This window comes from Colossoma macropomum, unplaced genomic scaffold (assembly GCF_904425465.1).
Source record: "Colossoma macropomum unplaced genomic scaffold, Colossoma_macropomum, whole genome shotgun sequence".
Taxonomy (NCBI): domain Eukaryota; kingdom Metazoa; phylum Chordata; class Actinopteri; order Characiformes; family Serrasalmidae; genus Colossoma; species Colossoma macropomum.
In genome coordinates, this window is record NW_023494791.1 from 41,506,578 (window position 1) to 41,525,773 (window position 19,196).

Below are 19,196 nucleotides of genomic sequence, written 5' to 3' on the forward strand. Positions count from 1 at the left end.
TGGTGTTGTATTTATTTGAAGAATTAGATCCAACAAAGTTGAAAATGTGCATTTTAATTTTTTTGCAACTACTTTTAAAAACAAGAAAAAAAAACAGGAACAGTATTATATTTCAAAGTTATCAGCAGTATATTTAAAAGTTATGATCATGTGTGAGAATCTTAGTGGCTTCCTGTGGTTTGCATTAAATAAATCTATAAATTAATGAGTCAGCAGTAAGTGAGTTTTTTTTACCATCACAGAGGACGGTTACTGTGGTAACTTGGTTGTTTACTGTCACAAGACAAAGGCGTAGTATAACTTCATTCTTGATTCAGTATTGTTTTCTTAGTTATTTTACACTCATCTGTAGCTCTGTGTGCTATTCTGGACACAGGTCTATACAAATTAATTAAAACCTGTGAAGTTGAACAAGATGAGCATATTAAGGTCATTTTATATCCTTGTCTGCAAGCAAACTGGTTCCACATTATTGAAAACAGCTATTCCAAACTTTAGAACTGCAGTGTATTCTATGGTAAGCGTATGGTGTTGCTTGTTGTACTGTAGGTGTGTGGCTGTGTGTCAAGTTTTTACCTGTAGACGGGTCCTCTAGTCGGACATAGCCTCCTCTGGGCAGATGCAGAAGCTCATAGAAGATCTGTCCATTAGGGCCTTTGTCTGGATCTACAGCAGACACTGAGAGTAAAGTGGTGCCAGGCTGAGCTCCTTCCAGAATACTCTCAGAGAAATTAGTGACACCGAAAGGCCGAAAGCGGGGTGCGTTATCATTCACGTCCAGCACGCTGATGGTCAGCCTGGCTGTCAGGAGAGGAGGGGAGGGGCAGGGAAGGGAGTTAGTCAGTAGGGAGGAGAGATTAGAAAATAAAGAGAAAGAAGTATCAGTGGGAAAAGAGGAAAAGAGAGACAACATATAAATCACTGGGGGAAAAAACTTGAGAGGGCTTGTTTTTCAGAATTTCTATTAATCCATACATGATGAAGGTTCACCCAATGTAAAAGGCAACAATTATATTGTTACATTATTAGCCAATAAATAAAATGCATTGATTTTTTAGAAGATCTTTCTTAGGATATTAGATATCCACTAGATAAACCACTTGCACAAGATATAAGATGAAAGTCAAAGGAAATTAAGTGAGAAAACAAGAGTTGCCAAAACTGGAGTTCAAAAAATGATACAAATACAGAGAAAATGGGAATCCTAACACCAGGCAAGACATGACAGACCACCAAAACTGTCCCCATTGATAAACAGCAACTAAAGCTTTCATCTTTGAGACAGAGGAGAAAATCGAGCTGCTTCAGATCTGAAAAAAATCCACAAAACCTTTTTGTCCATCCTTCCACTGTGAGAAGACAACTCAGCACTATGAGACCGAAAAGATGTGTAGCTGTCAAGAAGCTCTTACTGACAAAGGAGATTTGCAAATCAACTAAAGAAACTTCTGGTGTTCTTAGATGGACTGATCACCGCAGAGTCCAGACCTCAACACCATAGGATGTGTTTGGGATTACTTGGATCATGAAAAGGACAAAATACACCAACTTCAAAGACTGAACTTTGGAGGTGTGGAAAAATATCCCTGCAGATTTCTTTGAAAAACTGAAAGCAAGTCTTCTGAAAAGAATAAAAGGTGCAAAGAGTGGAAATTACTGTAAAAAAAATACTGTTCCGGGTTTTCTTTGGTGATTCAGAAAAATGAATAACTAAACGTATTTAATAGTCATTTAGACTGGACATTAAATACTTAAAGGATGTTCTCTGACTTTTGCACAGTACTGCATACGAGAAAGCAGTGACACAACGTTATAATGCACAGAACAGCTCTGAGAGATACAGACAGGAAGAGAAACAGAGAATGAGATATAAACAGACAGTTCATACTTACCATTGGGAACACTGACCGACATGTCGATGACATCACTGGCATTATCATGCACTGACACTATGATCTCAAAAGTAGCAACCAGCTCTCTGTTCAAAGGGTTTCGCACAAAGACAGCACCTGAGGACATACATACAACAAGTTTAGGAATAAATGCCGCAGTTCAAGTTGGACTAACTGTTTAAAATAATATAAAACCAATCTGTCCACACAAAATGTCCAAAAGTGTCCAGACAACCCTCTAGTTAGTGAATTCATCTACTTTAAGCTGCACCTATTACTGACACAGGTGACACAACTGCACACTCGGAATAGGAAGGCATTGCCGATAGAATGGGACACTCTGGAGTAGCAGCATGTGAGCCTGAGGTCACTATGCCCAATGCCAAGTGGTGGGTGGAGGGGTAAAAAGCCCCCCAGTATTGGGCTGGGGAGCAGTGGAACTGCATTCTCTGGAGTAATGGAGTTCCATTCAATACCTTTTAGATGAATTAGAGTAATCCAGAACTGATATCTTACATCAGTACCTGACCTCACTAATGCTCTTGTGGCTGAATGCAATCAAATCCTCACAGCAATGTTCCAATATCTAGTGTAAAACCTTTCTGCAAGAAGAGAGCAGTTACTCCAGCAAAGAAGGGACAAACTCTGGAGTAGGTGATGAGAAGACCAGATATAAGAAATGAGTAGGTGTCTACAAACTTTGGGACAGTGTATATAAACTCTAATGTGATGCTAGTTTTCAGCTTTATAGGGTTCAAGTAATTTGCAGGAAGCTAGAAAACATGCCCTAAAATTAATTAATATTTAATAATTCCTAATAAGAAAGGTGACCAAATCTCAAGGCTGAATGCTGAGAAGGAATTTCTAAAAATAGATCATTTATACAGTACATAATTTAGTATTTTATAAGTTCTAGTCATTCCCAAAAAAACTCAGAGTAATAAATAAAATATCCTTTCAATCCACATTATAAGCTATTATTAACCCCTTAACAATCCAGGTTTATTTCATACAAAAGCTTATTATTCAGTAACTATAGGGACTTTAATGCAAACTAATGGAGCTATTTTTAGCTTATAGAAGTGTGTAATAAAGCCTTGGGCCAGCCAGTGGACCCATGGCTTGTTAAGGGGCTAAATAAAAAAACAGAAGTTATGAATATGACAAGTGAAAAAAAGGTTAATGTAGACTATTACTGCTCCTTTCTATTCCTTTAGCAGTCAGTCAAGTAAAAATGACAGTTTTCACAAAAATAAAATATACTGACTTACTTTTTTGGCAATAACTGTGCAAATATGATATATATAGTTAATGTGATACTTATTCACTTTATCTGTGCAGCAGTCTCATCACCTCTGCCTGAGGCTCTACACCTGTTCAGGCTCACCCGTGTGAAAGTCGATCCCAAATGACTCCTGCAGTCCACTGACTGGGTTATTCCCATCGTCCTTGGCTTCCACAGAGATGATGTAATACTCCAGACGAGGTCGGAGGTCAGGGTCCTCTGCGGTGAGGGTGGCCACAACCACCCCGGGCGGCGTAGACTCGTTCACACTGATGGTCTGGACGGGCTGCAGAAAGCGCGGCCGAGAGTCGTTTACGTCATCCAGGACCACCGTCAGCGTGGCTGTGCCTGATAGTGGGGGTGTGCCCCGGTCAGTCGCCGCAACGACCAGCCGGTAGGACGCGCGTTCCTCACGATCTAGCGTGGCGTTTCCCACCAGAACAGCACCAGATAGGGGGTCCACTACGAAGCGGTCCTGAGCGCCGCTCTCCAGGCGGTACTGCAGCCACCCATTAGAGCCAGCGTCTGCATCTGATGCCGACAGCTGGGTCACTACAACACCTGAGACAAAAACATATACACACATTGAGCTGTATGGGTCTGTATGTGGGTCCACATTTCAGCTCTCTAAAGAAAGTGCAGATTTTTACCGCTTACCAAGCTGTTTTGTTACACAATTCTATAACCTAAGAATAGCTCCATTAGTTTGCATTGAAGACCATGTAGTTAATGAATAATAGGCCTCAGTATGTAATAAACCTGGGATTTTAAGGGGTTAAACTTTCAATCAATACCACATTTGTGTTTGAACATAGATGAAATAGAAGGTTATTGTTGAGTACAGTCATGAAAACCCATCCTTATCCACATTTTACCATGTTTTCAAACATGTTAATACAGAATCAAATGTAAATACAATAATAATAACACAATAATAACTTCTAAGAGTGACAGCATATATGTCTTTATTTCTTAGACACAGAGCTCATCTCTCTTGTCATATTTCTCTCTGTCCATCTGTCTTCTTCTCTCTCTCTCACTCTCTCTCTCACCTGTAGGGCTGTTTTCAGGCAAGCGTACTGTGAAGCTTGAGGGGTTGAACACCGGAGGGTTGTCGTTTCTGTCCAGGATGGTGATGGTGAGAGGAACGCTGCTGTTTAGCCCCCCTACATCCTCCCCAACCAGAAACAACTCCACCCGCGGGTCAGAGAACGCCTCTCTGTCCAACACAGCACCCTCACGCACTGATACCACAGCTACCACACAGAGAGACAGACAGAGAAAGAGAGACATAGAGATAAAAGAGAGAGAGTTTGATTTTCAGTAATAGTAATTAAAAATAGTAATAAAAAATCTTGCAAACATGAAAGTTGAAAAAAGCAGTGATTAATGGCTGATGGTCATAACTGACCTGTGGTGGAGTTGATGGTGAAAAGGTCCACTCTGTTTCCCAGCAGGCCATATTTCACCACAGCATTAACTCCAACATCCCTGTCCACAGCCAGGACAGGCCCGTTCAGTATCAACACAGTGGTGCCTGTAGGGTGATACAAATAAAGAGTGTGAGGGTGAAGACAGATATACATGCTAATATATTTGAAATGATAATGCTATTACAGACAAAATTCTTTGCTTGCAGTCTTAGAATGCTTTATATGATGATGCTTACCAGCAGCCAATTTAGAGACTCTACAGTCAAAGAGGACCTACAGCAAAGCTCTGACAGTGCCAATACCTTAACTATTTCATAATGAACATTAGTGATCAGTTCACAGAAACTGGAGCACTAAAATATATGATTAGCTATTATAGCTACTTACCTCGGTAATAGATAATGTTACAAACACACATAGTCACAAACACATAGTAACATCTTAATACATAGTTAACATAATCTCTACTGACAGACATAAGTCAATAACAAAGTACTACTACTGCTCCTACTCCTAATAATAATATTAATCTTAATAATGATAACAATAACAAATTGTAGGTAAGGCTTTATTTAAAGACTGCCTACATAGTGACTTTATGACACACAAATAAGCATTGAAAAAAGGTATTTAATGTATTTATTTAAATACTTGAGAATTTATGAATGGCTTATGCCACTTTTGACAAGACAACATGTATTTACAAAGTAAATTACACTGAATTGACATAAGAGCCCTTAACCTAAAGTGACAGACCCTTACACTTGCTGTAGTGTACTGAAATCTGTATGAAAGACCCTGTCATTTAAACATTACAGTGCTTTTTTTAAGTAAATGGCATGTCGATGCATCGGCTTTTCGATAATCAATGCAGTGTTAAGAGTGGCACCTGTGGGGGAGTTCTCACTGATCTCCCCTCTGTAGCTGGAGGACGTAAAGATGGGCCTGTTGTCATTCACATCCAGAATGGTGACCACCAGCACATCTGAGTCCTGCAAAGGCAAGGAGGTATTGGGAAATGAAGGGAGATGATCATAGACCTGCAACTGAGGAAGTGTGTTCTAGTTCTGATAGGAATGTAGACAATCAAGATAATCTAGGAGGTCCCAAGACTCTGGGAAGTGTGAGGAAGTATGGTGTACACATAGTTCTAATGTTTATTAAATACTTTGTTATACAGGATAGGGGCAAGATACGCCTCACATACAATGCAGAAGTTTTGGTACCGTCCTACTGACAACACAAAAGTGCAGTACTATAATGTGAAGGGTAAGATATTCCCTTACTGGCCACTTTATTAGAAACACCTACCTTGTGGCTCCCTCACTGGTGGACAGTTAGCCACTGTAGCCCATCTGTTGATTCACAGTGTGTGTTAGCCATCCCCTAGCCTATGTTTAATTTCTGACCAATGTGCTTTATACAATCTCACCAGAACCACACACACTCCCATGTGCCGAGATTGGCCCACTATCCAAATAATATCAGGTCAACAATGACAAATGATGAGAATGACAACTGATGACAGATGGGCTACAGTGTGTAATTGTACACCTACATAGTGAACCTATAGGTGGACATTGAATGCAGTTTGGTGTAATGGGGGTATTGTATTGCGTGGTACAGTTGGAGTAGTTACCCTGCGGGCAATGCGGGGGTTCTCTGGATTGTCTTTGACTGTGATAGTCAGTGTGTATTCAGCAACTCTCTCTCTGTCCAACGGCCTGTTCACCTGAACCACTCCTGACTGAGAGAGAAACAAAGACAGAAAAAAACATTAACCCCTTGAACTATAGCCTTATTTTTACAGTAACTATTATAAACGACTATGAAACTTACACGTATGTCTGGTAGTAACGAGTGAGAAACTAAGCTAGCCAGGCTCTGCCCACAAATACTTTTGTACCAACTGTCATTACATTGGACAAGCTTTACAGAGCATCTGCAAATATTTTATGAGAACTTTAATTTTTGTCAATACACTTACATTTGCATTTTCAACTTCAAACACCACATGCAAAGAGTTACACTGTTAAAAAAGCTAGATGTAGGCCCAATCCCATTTCACCCCTTGCCCCTACGACATAGCCCTAGCCCTATGTTTTGCACGTTGAACACCTAGGGGTAGGGTGTACCAATTTTTGTTGAGATAGAGGGGTAGGGCGAAGTGTCAGGGCTACATGGCCCTCCAAATGGAATTTTTTCAGAGGCACACTCCAGAGTGTTATGAGAAAAAAAAGAAAAAACGGAAAAAAGTCATATGATGCCATAAATGTAACTAAAGCCCAACAGGGAGGCTGCTGAACTTTACCCTCCTCTGCTGTCACTGCAGACTGGCAGGGTCGCCTACAGAGCAGCGCTGGTAGCTGTTAATGAAGTAATGTTCTTTTTTATTTGAGGGTCCCATTTCATAGAGAAAGATTTCAACCACCACATAACATAACTCAGTTTCAGGGGACAAGGTGACACTCGAAAACAAGGGGCAGGGATAAAAATAAGATTGGGCTTTAGATTTCTGTTGTGTGGTAGATGAACATTAGCATGGTAGCAAACCTATTGATTTGCCTTTAGCAACACCAACATAGCTTGACGACAATTTACTGAAAACTCCAACGCTACCATGTCTCTTGAGACAGAATGCTCTGTAAAGAACATCCAACCACAACAGCTGTTATGAAAGAATGCGTTTGTGGGCAGAGCCTAGATACGTCAATCAGCATATGGGCTAATGCAGGGGTTAACTGCAGTTTCACATAATAACTAAGCCGAATGAAACCTCCCTCCCTCCCCTCTCACAGTTTCGTTGATGTAGAAGGCTCCGTCCGGGTTGCCTGCTGTGATGTTGTAGGTGAGGAGAGCATTACGGCCGCTGTCTGCGTCCTGCGCTTGGACGCGGGCGATGGACGTGTGTACAGATGCTCCCTCACTTACACTGGTGTTCAAGGGCAAGTTGAGAAGCACAGGGTCGTTATCGTTAATGTCCAACACCTGAACCCCCACCATCACCTGATACAAAATACAGCGACAGTCAGGACATACAAACATATCTGAAATGATCTTATAATCGCTACACTGGAAAATCCGGGGCACTATATAAAACAATACTATAGAGAGCAAAATTTCATATGATAATGTTACAACAGTAATCATGTCACTGTATATGACACAGTGCACTGTGGGTCTTCTGTGTCCACTAGGGTACATAGATTGGATGTTATCTATTGTGGTACTTTGTGGAACTATGTATGGGATTCTTTTGGACACAATTACAAAATAGTAGACTCCCTTCATAGAGCACTTTATAGTGAATATGGCATAATATTACATAATATATAAGCTGCAGAACGGTGGACCACAAATATGTGCAAGCAGGTTGCTGCCCATGACATATGCTCACAATATCTGCCGAATCTGATATAAAAAAACGTATTTCCTTTTTTAAATGAAATCACATTTTCCAAGAAAAAAAAAAATTAATAATGAAATATAAAAAATTCAGTAGCTATTAAAAAATCTACACATGCATGTAAGCTAGTCTACTTAGCTATAGTTTGGGGGTATGTGTGTACCGTGCTGCTCCGTGATGGTGTTCCCAGGTCTCTAGCAGTGATGGTGATGTTGTAATAGGCCGTAGTCTCTCTATCCAGTTCAACATCTCTTCTCACTCTCAGCTCCCCCTCCACAGGAGACACAATGAACTCATCTAAACCACACAGCACAGAGAGGGAAAAAACGGGTCAAGAAACAGTCACTTTTTCCAATTTTTTTCCAATCCAACACTACTGCAAAAACGCTTTGAAATGACTTTGTACATCAGTTCCATTTAAATATATTATGTCAACACAACTATCGCTGAAGGTATATAATAAAAGACAATGATTGGGTGAATGTAATATACACTATACATCCAGACACCTGCTTATCCAACACTGCTTCTGAAATCAAGGGTATTAATAGTGATTATTTAGTCCCCTCTTTGCTGCAGTAACAGCCTCTATTCTTCTGGGAACACTAGAGGTTGGAACTAGCAGCATGCAGTATACCGGTTCATCCTGTATACTGGTTGAAATTCTTCTTAAGTAGGAGTTTCATCATAACCGCTGTACTTGTAAGCCACAAACAAGCACAGACAATGCGATTTACAAACACTGCAAACCACACTACCCTTAGCCTGTTCGTCTGAGTGTCTGAGTCACGGATGTTTTAGTCATGTTTCAAATAAAAAGGAAAACACAGCAGACCCTCGATCATCTCCCACTGTTTAGTGCATTATATCTGAAGTAGTCCACTTAGTTTTCAAGACAGTAGATACTAAGGAATGTGTTTAGCTAACATGGACACCAGAGCGATTGTCTCGATTCTGTTTCCTATCGTACCGCCTGAGAAGCTGACTAACTCAGCTGCATCAAACGTGGGACCTGTGCATGGAACAAGCCATGGATCAGTTGGTACAAATTCCAGCAGTGTCAAATGGTCTGAGACACAAGTGTAAACGACGCACATGTGAGAAATCACTTGGGAAATTAAACAAATGTGAAGTTGGCTTTGTCTTTGAATTACCCACTCCACCTAAAATGGTTCAGCAGTTACATTCAGGGGCCAGTGCAGTTGCCAGAATGTAAATGCTGCTCCATTTAAGGTGGAATGAAAAGTTCGAACAATAAGCTGCCGAATAAAAAGCCAAATTTTTCAAAAAGGAAACAACATTTGGCACTGTTTTTGCCAGGCCTGCAGGTCTAGTATTACATAGGGATATTGACACAAATTTATCTATATATTGTTCAGTTTTATTTTTTACTATTTTGCACTACAAAAATATTTCAGGTTTACTTTGTTAAAAATGTTTATAATTAAAAAGTGAAGGGCCATCCCAGAATGAAAAGTCAGTGTTAACCTATAAAAACTGGCTTACTAAAGCATCTAACATGGTTTTATATATACCACCTTGATTGCATTCAGCCTTAAGAGCTGAACATCAGCCACCGATGTTGGATGATTAGTTCTGGATCACAAATGCCACTCCAACTCATCCCAAAAGTACTGAATGAGGTGCCATCACTCTAGAGAAAGCAGTTTGACTGGGCTTTATAGCCATCTAGCTGATGCTTGGCACTTCATGTGTGGCTCCTATATCAGCAATTGGTGCACCTTACTAGCTAAATTCACTATTTAGGATGGGTTTCTGGATATTTTTTGGAAAAATTAGTGTATTTTATTCATGTGGAACTAATGCACATATTTAAAAACTCAGATTAACTGCTCTCACTGTTTGGATCTCCAGCTGTGATGCTGTACTCCACTTTTCCATTGAGGCCCGAGTCCTCATCACTAGCTTTAACGGTGCTGACCCGGGGTCCAGGCTGACCCTCAGTGATCTCAAACGGACCCTCAAAGGGCCGGGGGAACTGCGGGGTCACATCATTCACATCTATCACGTTCACCAGCACCTACAGGACACAAGAGCAGGGCAAAGATTATCATAAACCAACAACAGAGAAATATTTTGCTGCTGTCAAATTAAAACCTTCTTTACTTCCATGTTGTTAACACCATTTGAAAACACCAGTTGCCCTTTATGTTAGGTCAGCCTTTCATGACAAATGGACCAATAGAAATTGGCCAAAACTTCTTGGGCCTGAGCCTGGTGATAGTTAGCTGAGTTACCACGATAACAGCCCCTAATGATGGTTAAAATAATAAAAACACATTGTTCATTTATTATTTCATGCAAGTCACAGCAAGACACTGGTATTCTCATATGTGAGCATAGGTGAACTTTTAACCATGTTTGGTGATGTGCTATCCTACTTTAACACCACATTTATTACAACTAACATAGCTGAGATTGTTCTAGAAACGTGGCTGTTGAGCTGTGCTGGTTGAACATATTCAGGGGTGGGGCATAGTGTACTGTTGCAGCAGGCAGATATTACGCTTATAGTAAAAAACTGCTGTAACACTTTACTGTAGGTCAGGTTCATAAGGCTACATGACAATTACATAAGCCCTTCATGACCACTGAAATAAACCTACATAAACATCTATAAATACTTCCAATAGGTGTCATTTGTCATAGAGGTATATATCACAGTGATACAATGCTGATGTGACATAGCTTAAATTCTAGAAATGCCAAAATGAATCTCATTTTATCAAAAGGCCACAAAAATGCTTACTTTTGTTGAACTAGATTTGTCATATAAGCATTATGCCACTCTGACATACCCTGAGCTTCAAAGTCATTTCAGCCCAGAAAGTGTCATTTGCCAGCTTTGATGTCAAGTTGACATAACATCTACATCAAGTGACACTGTTTTTTTTGGGGGTTTTTTTGACATTAGGCTGTGTTGTTATGCTTTCTGTCATAAAGAAGCCTATTGCCTATTGGAGTAAGCCTTTATAAATGTTAATGTAGGTTTAAGTCAGTTGTCATGATGGGCTCAGGTAGGCGTTATGAACACTGCCTCAATGTCTTATGAACACTGCTCTAGAGAAAAGTGTTACCAAAGCTGCCTATTAAATGGTGTACATTTTGGGACAGTATCTGTTTTCGGTAACACTTTATTTGAAGGCTACTTTCATAAGAATGCCATAACACACGCTTAAGCATTGAATATTGATTTCTAAAGCAATACTTGAGTATTTATAAACAGCCAATGCCAATAATTTCAAGATACCATAAACTGAAGTAAATTACAATATTTTTGATGAGTTTTGTACTTTAACTAGTGAGTTTTATACTTTAACTAATGTAAAACTATGTACAACTGATATAAACTCCTAAACTAGATCTTCCTTCTAAGTTCCATTATACGAAAATGATGCTTCATAACAGTGTTATAAATGGAACAAATGTCAATCACTTTAGTTTAAGGTCCCTGATGTCAATCTAGTGTCATTTACTTCATAGAACATCTGACGTCATCTGGGGTTACGAGCATGAGCTGGTCATAAATACTCAGATATTGCTACATAAATATCTTATTCAGTGCTTATGCATGCAGACTAAGCAGCCTAAGCAGCCATAGACACATATCTTACATAAAATACATCCTACATTCTCACACGAAGCTTGTTGAAACAAACAGAGAGATTCTAAGCTTTCAGCCGATGCCACATTTGTGTATATAAGACGGTAAATTCTATTAAGTATTGCATGTATACTGTACATTGGTACTCACAGTGGCACTAGATGTCAGTCTGAGTTGTGGTATTGGGCATTGGTCAGTAGCAGTGATGACCAGTGTGTAGCGTCCACTGCTAATCTCAAAGTCCAACTCCTTCATCACCACTATCCGGCCCTGTTGATGGGACACACATACATGCATGCTCAATATTATACATAATTTACATACAATATTACAAACTGCTTTCAGCTGAGATGGATTACTCTACCGTAGTAGAACCAATGCTGAATGTTTCAGCCAGGTTGCCGAGGGTGATGGCATAGCGCAGAGTGCCGTTGAGTCCCTCATCAGGGTCAGTGGCTGTAACAGTGGCAATGGTGGACCCTACAGTGTTTGGACCCTCAGTGAGAACAGTCACGTACTCCCTCGCAGCGAAGACAGGGGCATTGTCATTCTCATCTATTATCCGCACCCACACCATGGTGGAGGTCTGCAGGAAAACAGAAAAAAATAAATTAAAAATTCAACACTTTCCTTTCTTGGACAGGTCATTATAATTGCCTTACAAAAGTATTACGTACTGAAATGAAATGTCCTTAACACTAAAAAGACATTTTAAAAAACTTAACTTAAAGCCAGTAATAAAGCTCTATAAAGTATTATACTATATCACTACATTAGTGTTTACACTGCTCTTATGAATATAGTGTGTTATGTAACCTGACTTTATGAGGTCATATACATAAATACTCTTGCTTTATAACGTGTTATGCATGTAATTATAACTACCTAAGAGCAATTATACAAGCTTATGCTATTTATCATAAGGTATAAATAACTTTATAATGCATCATGAACATGAGATTCATATAAAGTGTTATTCACTGTAATGAAATCTGACTTTATAAAATAATACACTCTGGTTTCATTTTAAGTATTATGTAAAACAAAATCGTACCATTATAGGGTATCATAAATGCTATTTAATGCCTTAAAAATGCATTTATAAGGCATTATGAATACAGGATTCATAGAAAGTTTTATTTTATTAAGTTACACACCCTGGTTTTATGAAGCATTATGTAATACAAACTTATGCCAGGCATTATAAGATTTTATGAATGCCATGTAATGTCTTAAATAAGCATTTATAAAGCATTATGAACACAGGATTCATAGAAAGTGTTATTCACTGTTATGAAACCTGACATTATAAAGTTATACACTCTTGTTTTATGAAGTGTTATGCATGTAACTGTAATGAATTAATATAAGCTTATGTCAGGCATTATTATGTATTATGTATGCAATATAATGCCTTAAAATTGCATTTATAAAGCATTATGAATACAAGATTCACAGTAAATGTCACCAGTAATTCATTCAAAATTACTCCATGCTTGTGTTATCGTTGGCTGTTACTGTGACTACTAAGGATTAAATTTGAGTAAAAACTGAGCTCAAAAACCATCAGATTACAAAAATCTACTCAAGCACAAAATTTTAACTAAGACAAATAACACGTTCTATTCCTACTCAGAAGAACTGCAGCGTCTCTCTTGTCCTATAATTACATGACAGCTGTTTTGTAAGACTAATTAGCAATCTGTGTTGCTAAGAAAAGGCTGACCGCTCTCATGACGCATGAAAAACCCAGAAGCGTAGTCGAGTGTGCCAAAAAAGTCCCCTGCGGACCACCTGGTGTAAGCAGGCTTGACAGCTTAAAGTTTAGTGCAGGGTTTCCCCAGTGACACAGTTAGATCAATTCTCACAGGAGGGTCCCGTATTAATCATCTTTATAGTAACATTGACACAGCTTTAGGAGAAGCGTACAGACAACACACTCTTAAAAATAAAGGAGCCTAAAACCGTTCTTTGGAATGATGTCATAGAAGAACCACTTTTGGTTCCCTAAAGAACATCTCAATGGATGGCTCTTTAACGAACCATTTGTGTAAGTGAAATGAGTTTAAACTACAGTACTGTGCAAAAGTCAGAGACCCACTCAGAATAGTCATTAAGTACAACATCACAATTTGTTTTTTGTGAAATAATTTTTTAAAATATTTAAGTTGGAATAATCATATTTTTATACAAGCAACATATACATCTCTGCTACAAACGGACACTTGAACTAGCACCTACCGTTTATGTACAATTACACTGAAAATGACAGGAAGCACAATGTCACAATTTACCCCATTGGTGGGTTAATTGTAACAGACAGAAGGTCAGTTTAACACCTGCTAGAAAAGTCTGATGAATTCGTGAAAACAAAGTCAATTCAATATGATTCTATGTTGTAAGAAACAAATCTATCTTCCGATCATACTGCATTATATATTATCTCTCTATAAGACAAACTGACAGCTCAACCGATAGGTACACATACATCACATTATATATGAAAACTGATATTAGACTGTGTGTCAAACAATGACAGATTTATTGTTTGTCCAGTGAAGGACAGCAAATAAAAACATCAGCAAAATATGGAACACTGTTTCTGAATAACTACAGGTTTTACAGCTGTTGATGTCAATTTCATTAATGTACGTATTTAAAACCAAAATACTAACATCTGAAAGATACTAATGAAGTAGAAGAAAATCCCTGTTTTCAGATGTTTTCTCTTTTTCTATATCTGTGTAAACATATAGAACAAAAAGACAAAATTGACTTTATTAGTCTTTGTTTACTAAAGGTGGCTTAGGTGTAACACCATGTAACAACTAACCCTGCAGTACGGAGGCCGTACGTAAGCCTAACTAGATCACTGCCTGTATACTTGTCACCTGCCTCAAAACAGTGCTGCACTGTAGTTAAAGTGATTAAAGTAATATAAGGTTGGACTTTGTGATTTACACAAACGGCTCAGTAACCAAAAAAAACTTGTGTTGAAAAAAATGACTTACATGTCCTGAAAACTCTTTGGCACAGATCTCTTTAAAACGCTGATGAATCGCTCTGAATTTTGGTGGGAAATGTGGTAATGTGGCCAGAAGCTCACGCCACTTGACTTTCTTTAACAACGCAAAAAGTTTGTGTTAATTTGTGCCCCGAGTCGGGTTGTTCCCCACGCTCCTCTATTTCTGAAGAGATCAAAAAATGATTAAAAGATACAGAGAAAATGGAACTCTGAATAACCGTGCTAGACGTGCTAGACCTTTAGCAAAGGCAGTGGTTCTATACAGAACCATAAACACTCAAAAAAACACATTTGCATGCTTAAATGGTTCTTTATTAAAGACAGTGGTTCTATATTGAACTATGAACCCTTAAATGGTTCTTTGCATGGTGAAATCGTTCTTCAGATTGATGAAAAATGTATTGTACATTTTTTAAATGGGTTCTATAATAGCACCAAAAAGGGTTCTTCTATTGTCGCAAGCTTGACATTGTAATAATAGCAGAACACTTTTTGGTGCAGTACAGAACCACATACAACACATTCTCTGTCAACCTGAAGAACAATTTCACCATGTAAAGATCCCTTTAAGGGTTCATAGTTCTATATAGAACCAATGTCTTTAATGAAGAACCATTGAAGATCTTTTTTAAGAGTGCACCAATCCTGTCCTTATCAGATAAACAAGCTTTCATCTTTGAGAGAGAGATACTGACAAAATCCACAGGACTTCCTGTCCATCCTTCCACTGTGAGAAGACAACTCAGCGCTATGGGTCTGAAAGGATGTGTAGATGTGAAGCCCTTACTGAGAACATCTGCACTAGAACACCAAAGCTGGACATCTGAAATGAGAAGCTTTTATGGACTGATGAGTCTAAAGTTTTAATTGAGATTACTGAAGAAAATACAACCAACTTCGAAGACTGAACTTTGGAGATGTAGGAAAATATCCCTATAGATTTCCTTAAAAAAACTGAAAAGTTTCCCACAAAGAATGAAAACTGTTATTTTGTAACTTTGTACTTTTGTACTTTTGTACTTTCTGTTCCTTGTTGCACCTTGTTCCTGGAGGAACGTAATTTCACTCCACTGTGTACATAGATGGAAAGACAATAAACGCCTCTTGACTTAATGTGATCTTTAGCCTGTTGCGACTCCTCAGGAGATTTTGATTTTTAGGTAAAAATAAAATTATCCTCCTTAGCAGTAAAATAAAGCTCTGCTAATTGTTCAACACAGTTTTAACAATAAACGGTTTAATCACTGCAGTTAATGTATAACTGCTAATTCACCCTTTAACTCTGAAGGTTGGCGTTTAGACTGCTTGTCACCATAGCAATGCAGACAACAATCATGCCTAGCTAGTAGCTAACAAAAGGCAAAGAGAAAGATTTAAGACGAACATCAATCATTTGGAGAAGAATGGACGTCTTTGCTTTTATAATCACTCAGATGGTTTCCTGATACATTTAATCTGCAACGAGAAACTGTCAAACACTAAAAAGTCACAAAGCTGAAGTCAGATTCTCGTTTAAATTCTGCCGTTCCACCTTAAATGATGCAGCAGTTACATTCTGGCGGCTCAGGCACCATTTAAAGTGGAACAGGAAAACAAACAAGACGCTGGCAAATGAGAAGCGACTTCAGCCTTGTAAAAAGTCGAATGTTGAGAGACATTTTACAAGAAACTGTTCTTCTTTTGCAAAAAAGTTTCCTGCTGGAGATGTGAGAAAAGCTGCTATAACTGAGCTAAAGCTTAAAGCAGAGCAACGTAAGTCTGGGTTTTCATTATATTACATTTTTTTTAGCATACACAAGTACATTAGCACGTACTGAGACATATTTACAGCCAGGAAGGTAAAATGGACATAAAGTGTTGTGGCTCCCAAGGTGGTTTGATTTTTGTTGAAAGGACTCATCAGCAAATAAGCTTTTAAATGTGTTTGTAAAAACATGAGAGCGATTACATCAAAAGGTCTCTCTCTCACTCTCGGTCTCTCTCTCACACACACACACAGAAACACTGACAGTTTTGACCACCCAAACTATCATTTGCTTGTATAATCACACTTTTATTTTCATACTGATTTACATTCTGTTTATTACCACCGTGATCTTTGACTTATCTGTAGCAGCAGTTCTGGACATTTTTACATAGCTGACCGCTCACGGCACCGACTGATCTCTGCTTACGATATTGATTGAAGCTTAGAAAAGTTCCTCCCGTTATAAAGACTGATTTACAGGTTTACAGGTTGTGGTTAGCAGTGTCAGACAGGTGTTGCAGTACATTTGAATAGCATTAGCATTTCCTGAATGTGTCATTGTGTATGTGTTCCCGTTTTGCCTGTTGGATGTGCGCTGATGTTATTTGCTCTCTCAGGTCCCAGCTGCAGGCAGTTTAAGCACAGACTATTGAACTCAGACAAGAACTGAAACTGTCTGACCACGCAGGAATTAGCCGTTTAATACAGTGAGGGGAAATCTCAGAAGCACATACAGCGTTAGTGAGGTACAACTCAGGGACTCTACCTAAAAATACCCTCAGTGTGCACCTATTAATATAATTAAAGTTCTGAATAACTCACTCACTATACTCATGGCTCACTTTCACTTACTCTACTGTCATTCAAATCTCTGAATGAGCGAGTTTTACTGTAAAGAGACTGAGAGAGCAGAGGGGTGTGTCTGAGTGCGTGCGTGGGTGTTTTTGATTGTTTGTGGGGACCAAATGTGCCCACGATGATAAAAAAAAACATGCAAATTTTGTCAGTGTGTAAAAAAAGTTGGATGGTCTCCATGAGGACATGTGAAACATGCACTGTCTGTGATGTAGAGGCATTAAACACTACAGATGTCTGGTTCCTATCACCACCACTGTATTAAAAAAATGCCTCAATCCTATGGCAAAATTTTAAGGCAGCCTGATCTTTTTGTAGGGATGGAAACTCCACCGATTTTCCAAAATTTCTATATAATAAATGGTTAAGATGCAAAGTCTTTCAGAGCAGTTTGGTTTGAAATTCTTCATTCTAGAGAAAAGTACAGAGTCAGAAATGTTCACAGTTGTGGTGATAGGAACCAGACATCCACCTCTAAAAGCTGGTTATGAATACACTGTCTGATGACTGAGACATTCTTTTACAGTAGCTTTGTGATTAAATTTTGGTCTAAAACATATTTTAATCATCAATTTCTTTCATGGTGGAGGGATACAATGCAGCATGTTTTAAGGCAAAATTGTTTTTTTCAGATTAACCACAACCATCATCAGTTTTACACAGAAAAACTCAGAAGACGTGCGGGTTCACTGGTGGTTTTGGATAATAAATAAAATGTCTATATTTGTGTTGTAGACATTGTGACTCCTGGTTCCTATCACCACCACTGTAAAGACATCAGAGTCAGTAAATCTCTCTACAGACGAACCATTTCACAACAAATCACTGAATAACTTTTTTTTTTACATCTCAACCACTAAATTATTCAGACATTTTGAAATATCGGTGGAATTTTGCTTTGAGTTAAAACTAATTTTAGTACAGTGTCCCACTGTGAACAATTCTGACTTGGCAAGTTTACAAGTCTAGGAAAGACCCTTCCTGAGATAGGAGTGCTTGGCGCGGTGCACAGAACACGTGAAAATAATAATAAAAACGTCAAAAAGCTAAAGAGAAAAGGTTACGGTTAGTATAAACCTTCAGATGCAGAGACAGCGCTGTTCAGAAATTTAGAAATGACCATTAAAAAGATGTGGGCATCAGTGAGTGAGAGAGAGAGAGAGAGAGAGAGAGAGAGAGAGAGAGAGAGAGAGAGAGAGAGAGACAGAGACTGAGAAAAAGAGAGAGAGAGAGACAGAGACTGAGAAAAAGAGATAGAGAGAAAAGAGGGAGAAAGAGTGTGGGAGAGTGAAAGACAGAAGAAAAAAAACAGAGAGAAAAGAGGGAGAAAGACAGAGAAAAAGAGAGAAAAACAAGAAAAAAGAAGAGAGAAGGAAACAGAAAAAGACAGAAAGAGAGAGAAGAAAAAAGAGGTAGAGTGTGTGTATGAGTGTGTGTGAGACAGAGAGAGAAAAAAACAAAAAAGAGAAGAAAAAATTTAAAACAGAAAGGAGAGAAAAAACTTAAAGAGACATAGAGGGAGGAAAAGAGAGAAAACAGAGTGAGAAAGGGAAAAGAAAAGAGAGAGATAAAAGAAAAAGAGAGATAAAGAAAAGAGGGTGAGAGAGAGAGAAGAAAAGAAAAAAACGAGTGAGAGAAATAGATAGGGAAAACAGGGAGAAAGAGAAAAACAGAAGAAAAAGAAAAAGATAGAAAAAGAGCAATTGAAAGAAAAAAGAGAGAAAGAGATAAATAGAGTGTGTGAGAGAGAGATAAAAGAAAAGAGGGAGAAAGACAGAGAGAAACAGAGAAAAACAGAAGAAAATGAGAGAGAAAGAAAGAGACAGAAAAGGAGATGGAGAGAGAAAAGAAAAGAGAGAGAGAGAGAGAGCATGAGAGAGAGAGAGAGAGAGAGAGAGAGAGAGAGAGGTGGCGGGGGGGAGTTGAAA

At 38.6% G+C, this 19,196-nt stretch overlaps 2 protein-coding genes and 1 long non-coding RNA gene across 3 annotated transcripts in view; all 3 read right to left on the bottom strand.

Annotated features, from left to right (window-relative positions):
- Positions 1-3,498, bottom strand: part of LOC118811101 (cadherin-23-like) — a 28,575-nt gene extending 25,077 nt beyond the window's left edge. Inside the window, exons 1-4 of the mRNA XM_036575311.1 lie at positions 3,494-3,498; positions 3,280-3,446; positions 1,893-2,009; positions 577-801 (exon numbers count right to left, since the gene is read on the bottom strand). Coding sequence (XP_036431204.1) covers positions 577-801; positions 1,893-2,009; positions 3,280-3,446; positions 3,494-3,498 — 514 coding nt within the window. The remainder of the gene's footprint in view (positions 1-576; positions 802-1,892; positions 2,010-3,279; positions 3,447-3,493) is intronic.
- A 141-nt stretch (positions 3,499-3,639) lies between these two features.
- LOC118810934 lies at positions 3,640-4,703 on the bottom strand. The gene is made up of 3 exons (XR_005007450.1): positions 4,589-4,703; positions 4,230-4,433; positions 3,640-3,738 (listed from the first exon to the last, which is right to left on the bottom strand). It is a non-coding gene; the product is annotated as an uncharacterized LOC118810934 (long non-coding RNA).
- A 2,667-nt stretch (positions 4,704-7,370) lies between these two features.
- Positions 7,371-13,376, bottom strand: LOC118811102 (cadherin-23-like). Its single transcript, XM_036575312.1, has 6 exons — positions 13,368-13,376; positions 12,006-12,227; positions 11,792-11,911; positions 9,877-10,057; positions 8,180-8,313; positions 7,371-7,616 (listed from the first exon to the last, which is right to left on the bottom strand). Exons 1-6 carry the CDS (start codon positions 13,374-13,376, stop codon positions 7,371-7,373), a joined length of 912 nt encoding a protein of 303 aa, XP_036431205.1.
- Positions 13,377-19,196: the final 5,820 nt, after the last annotated feature.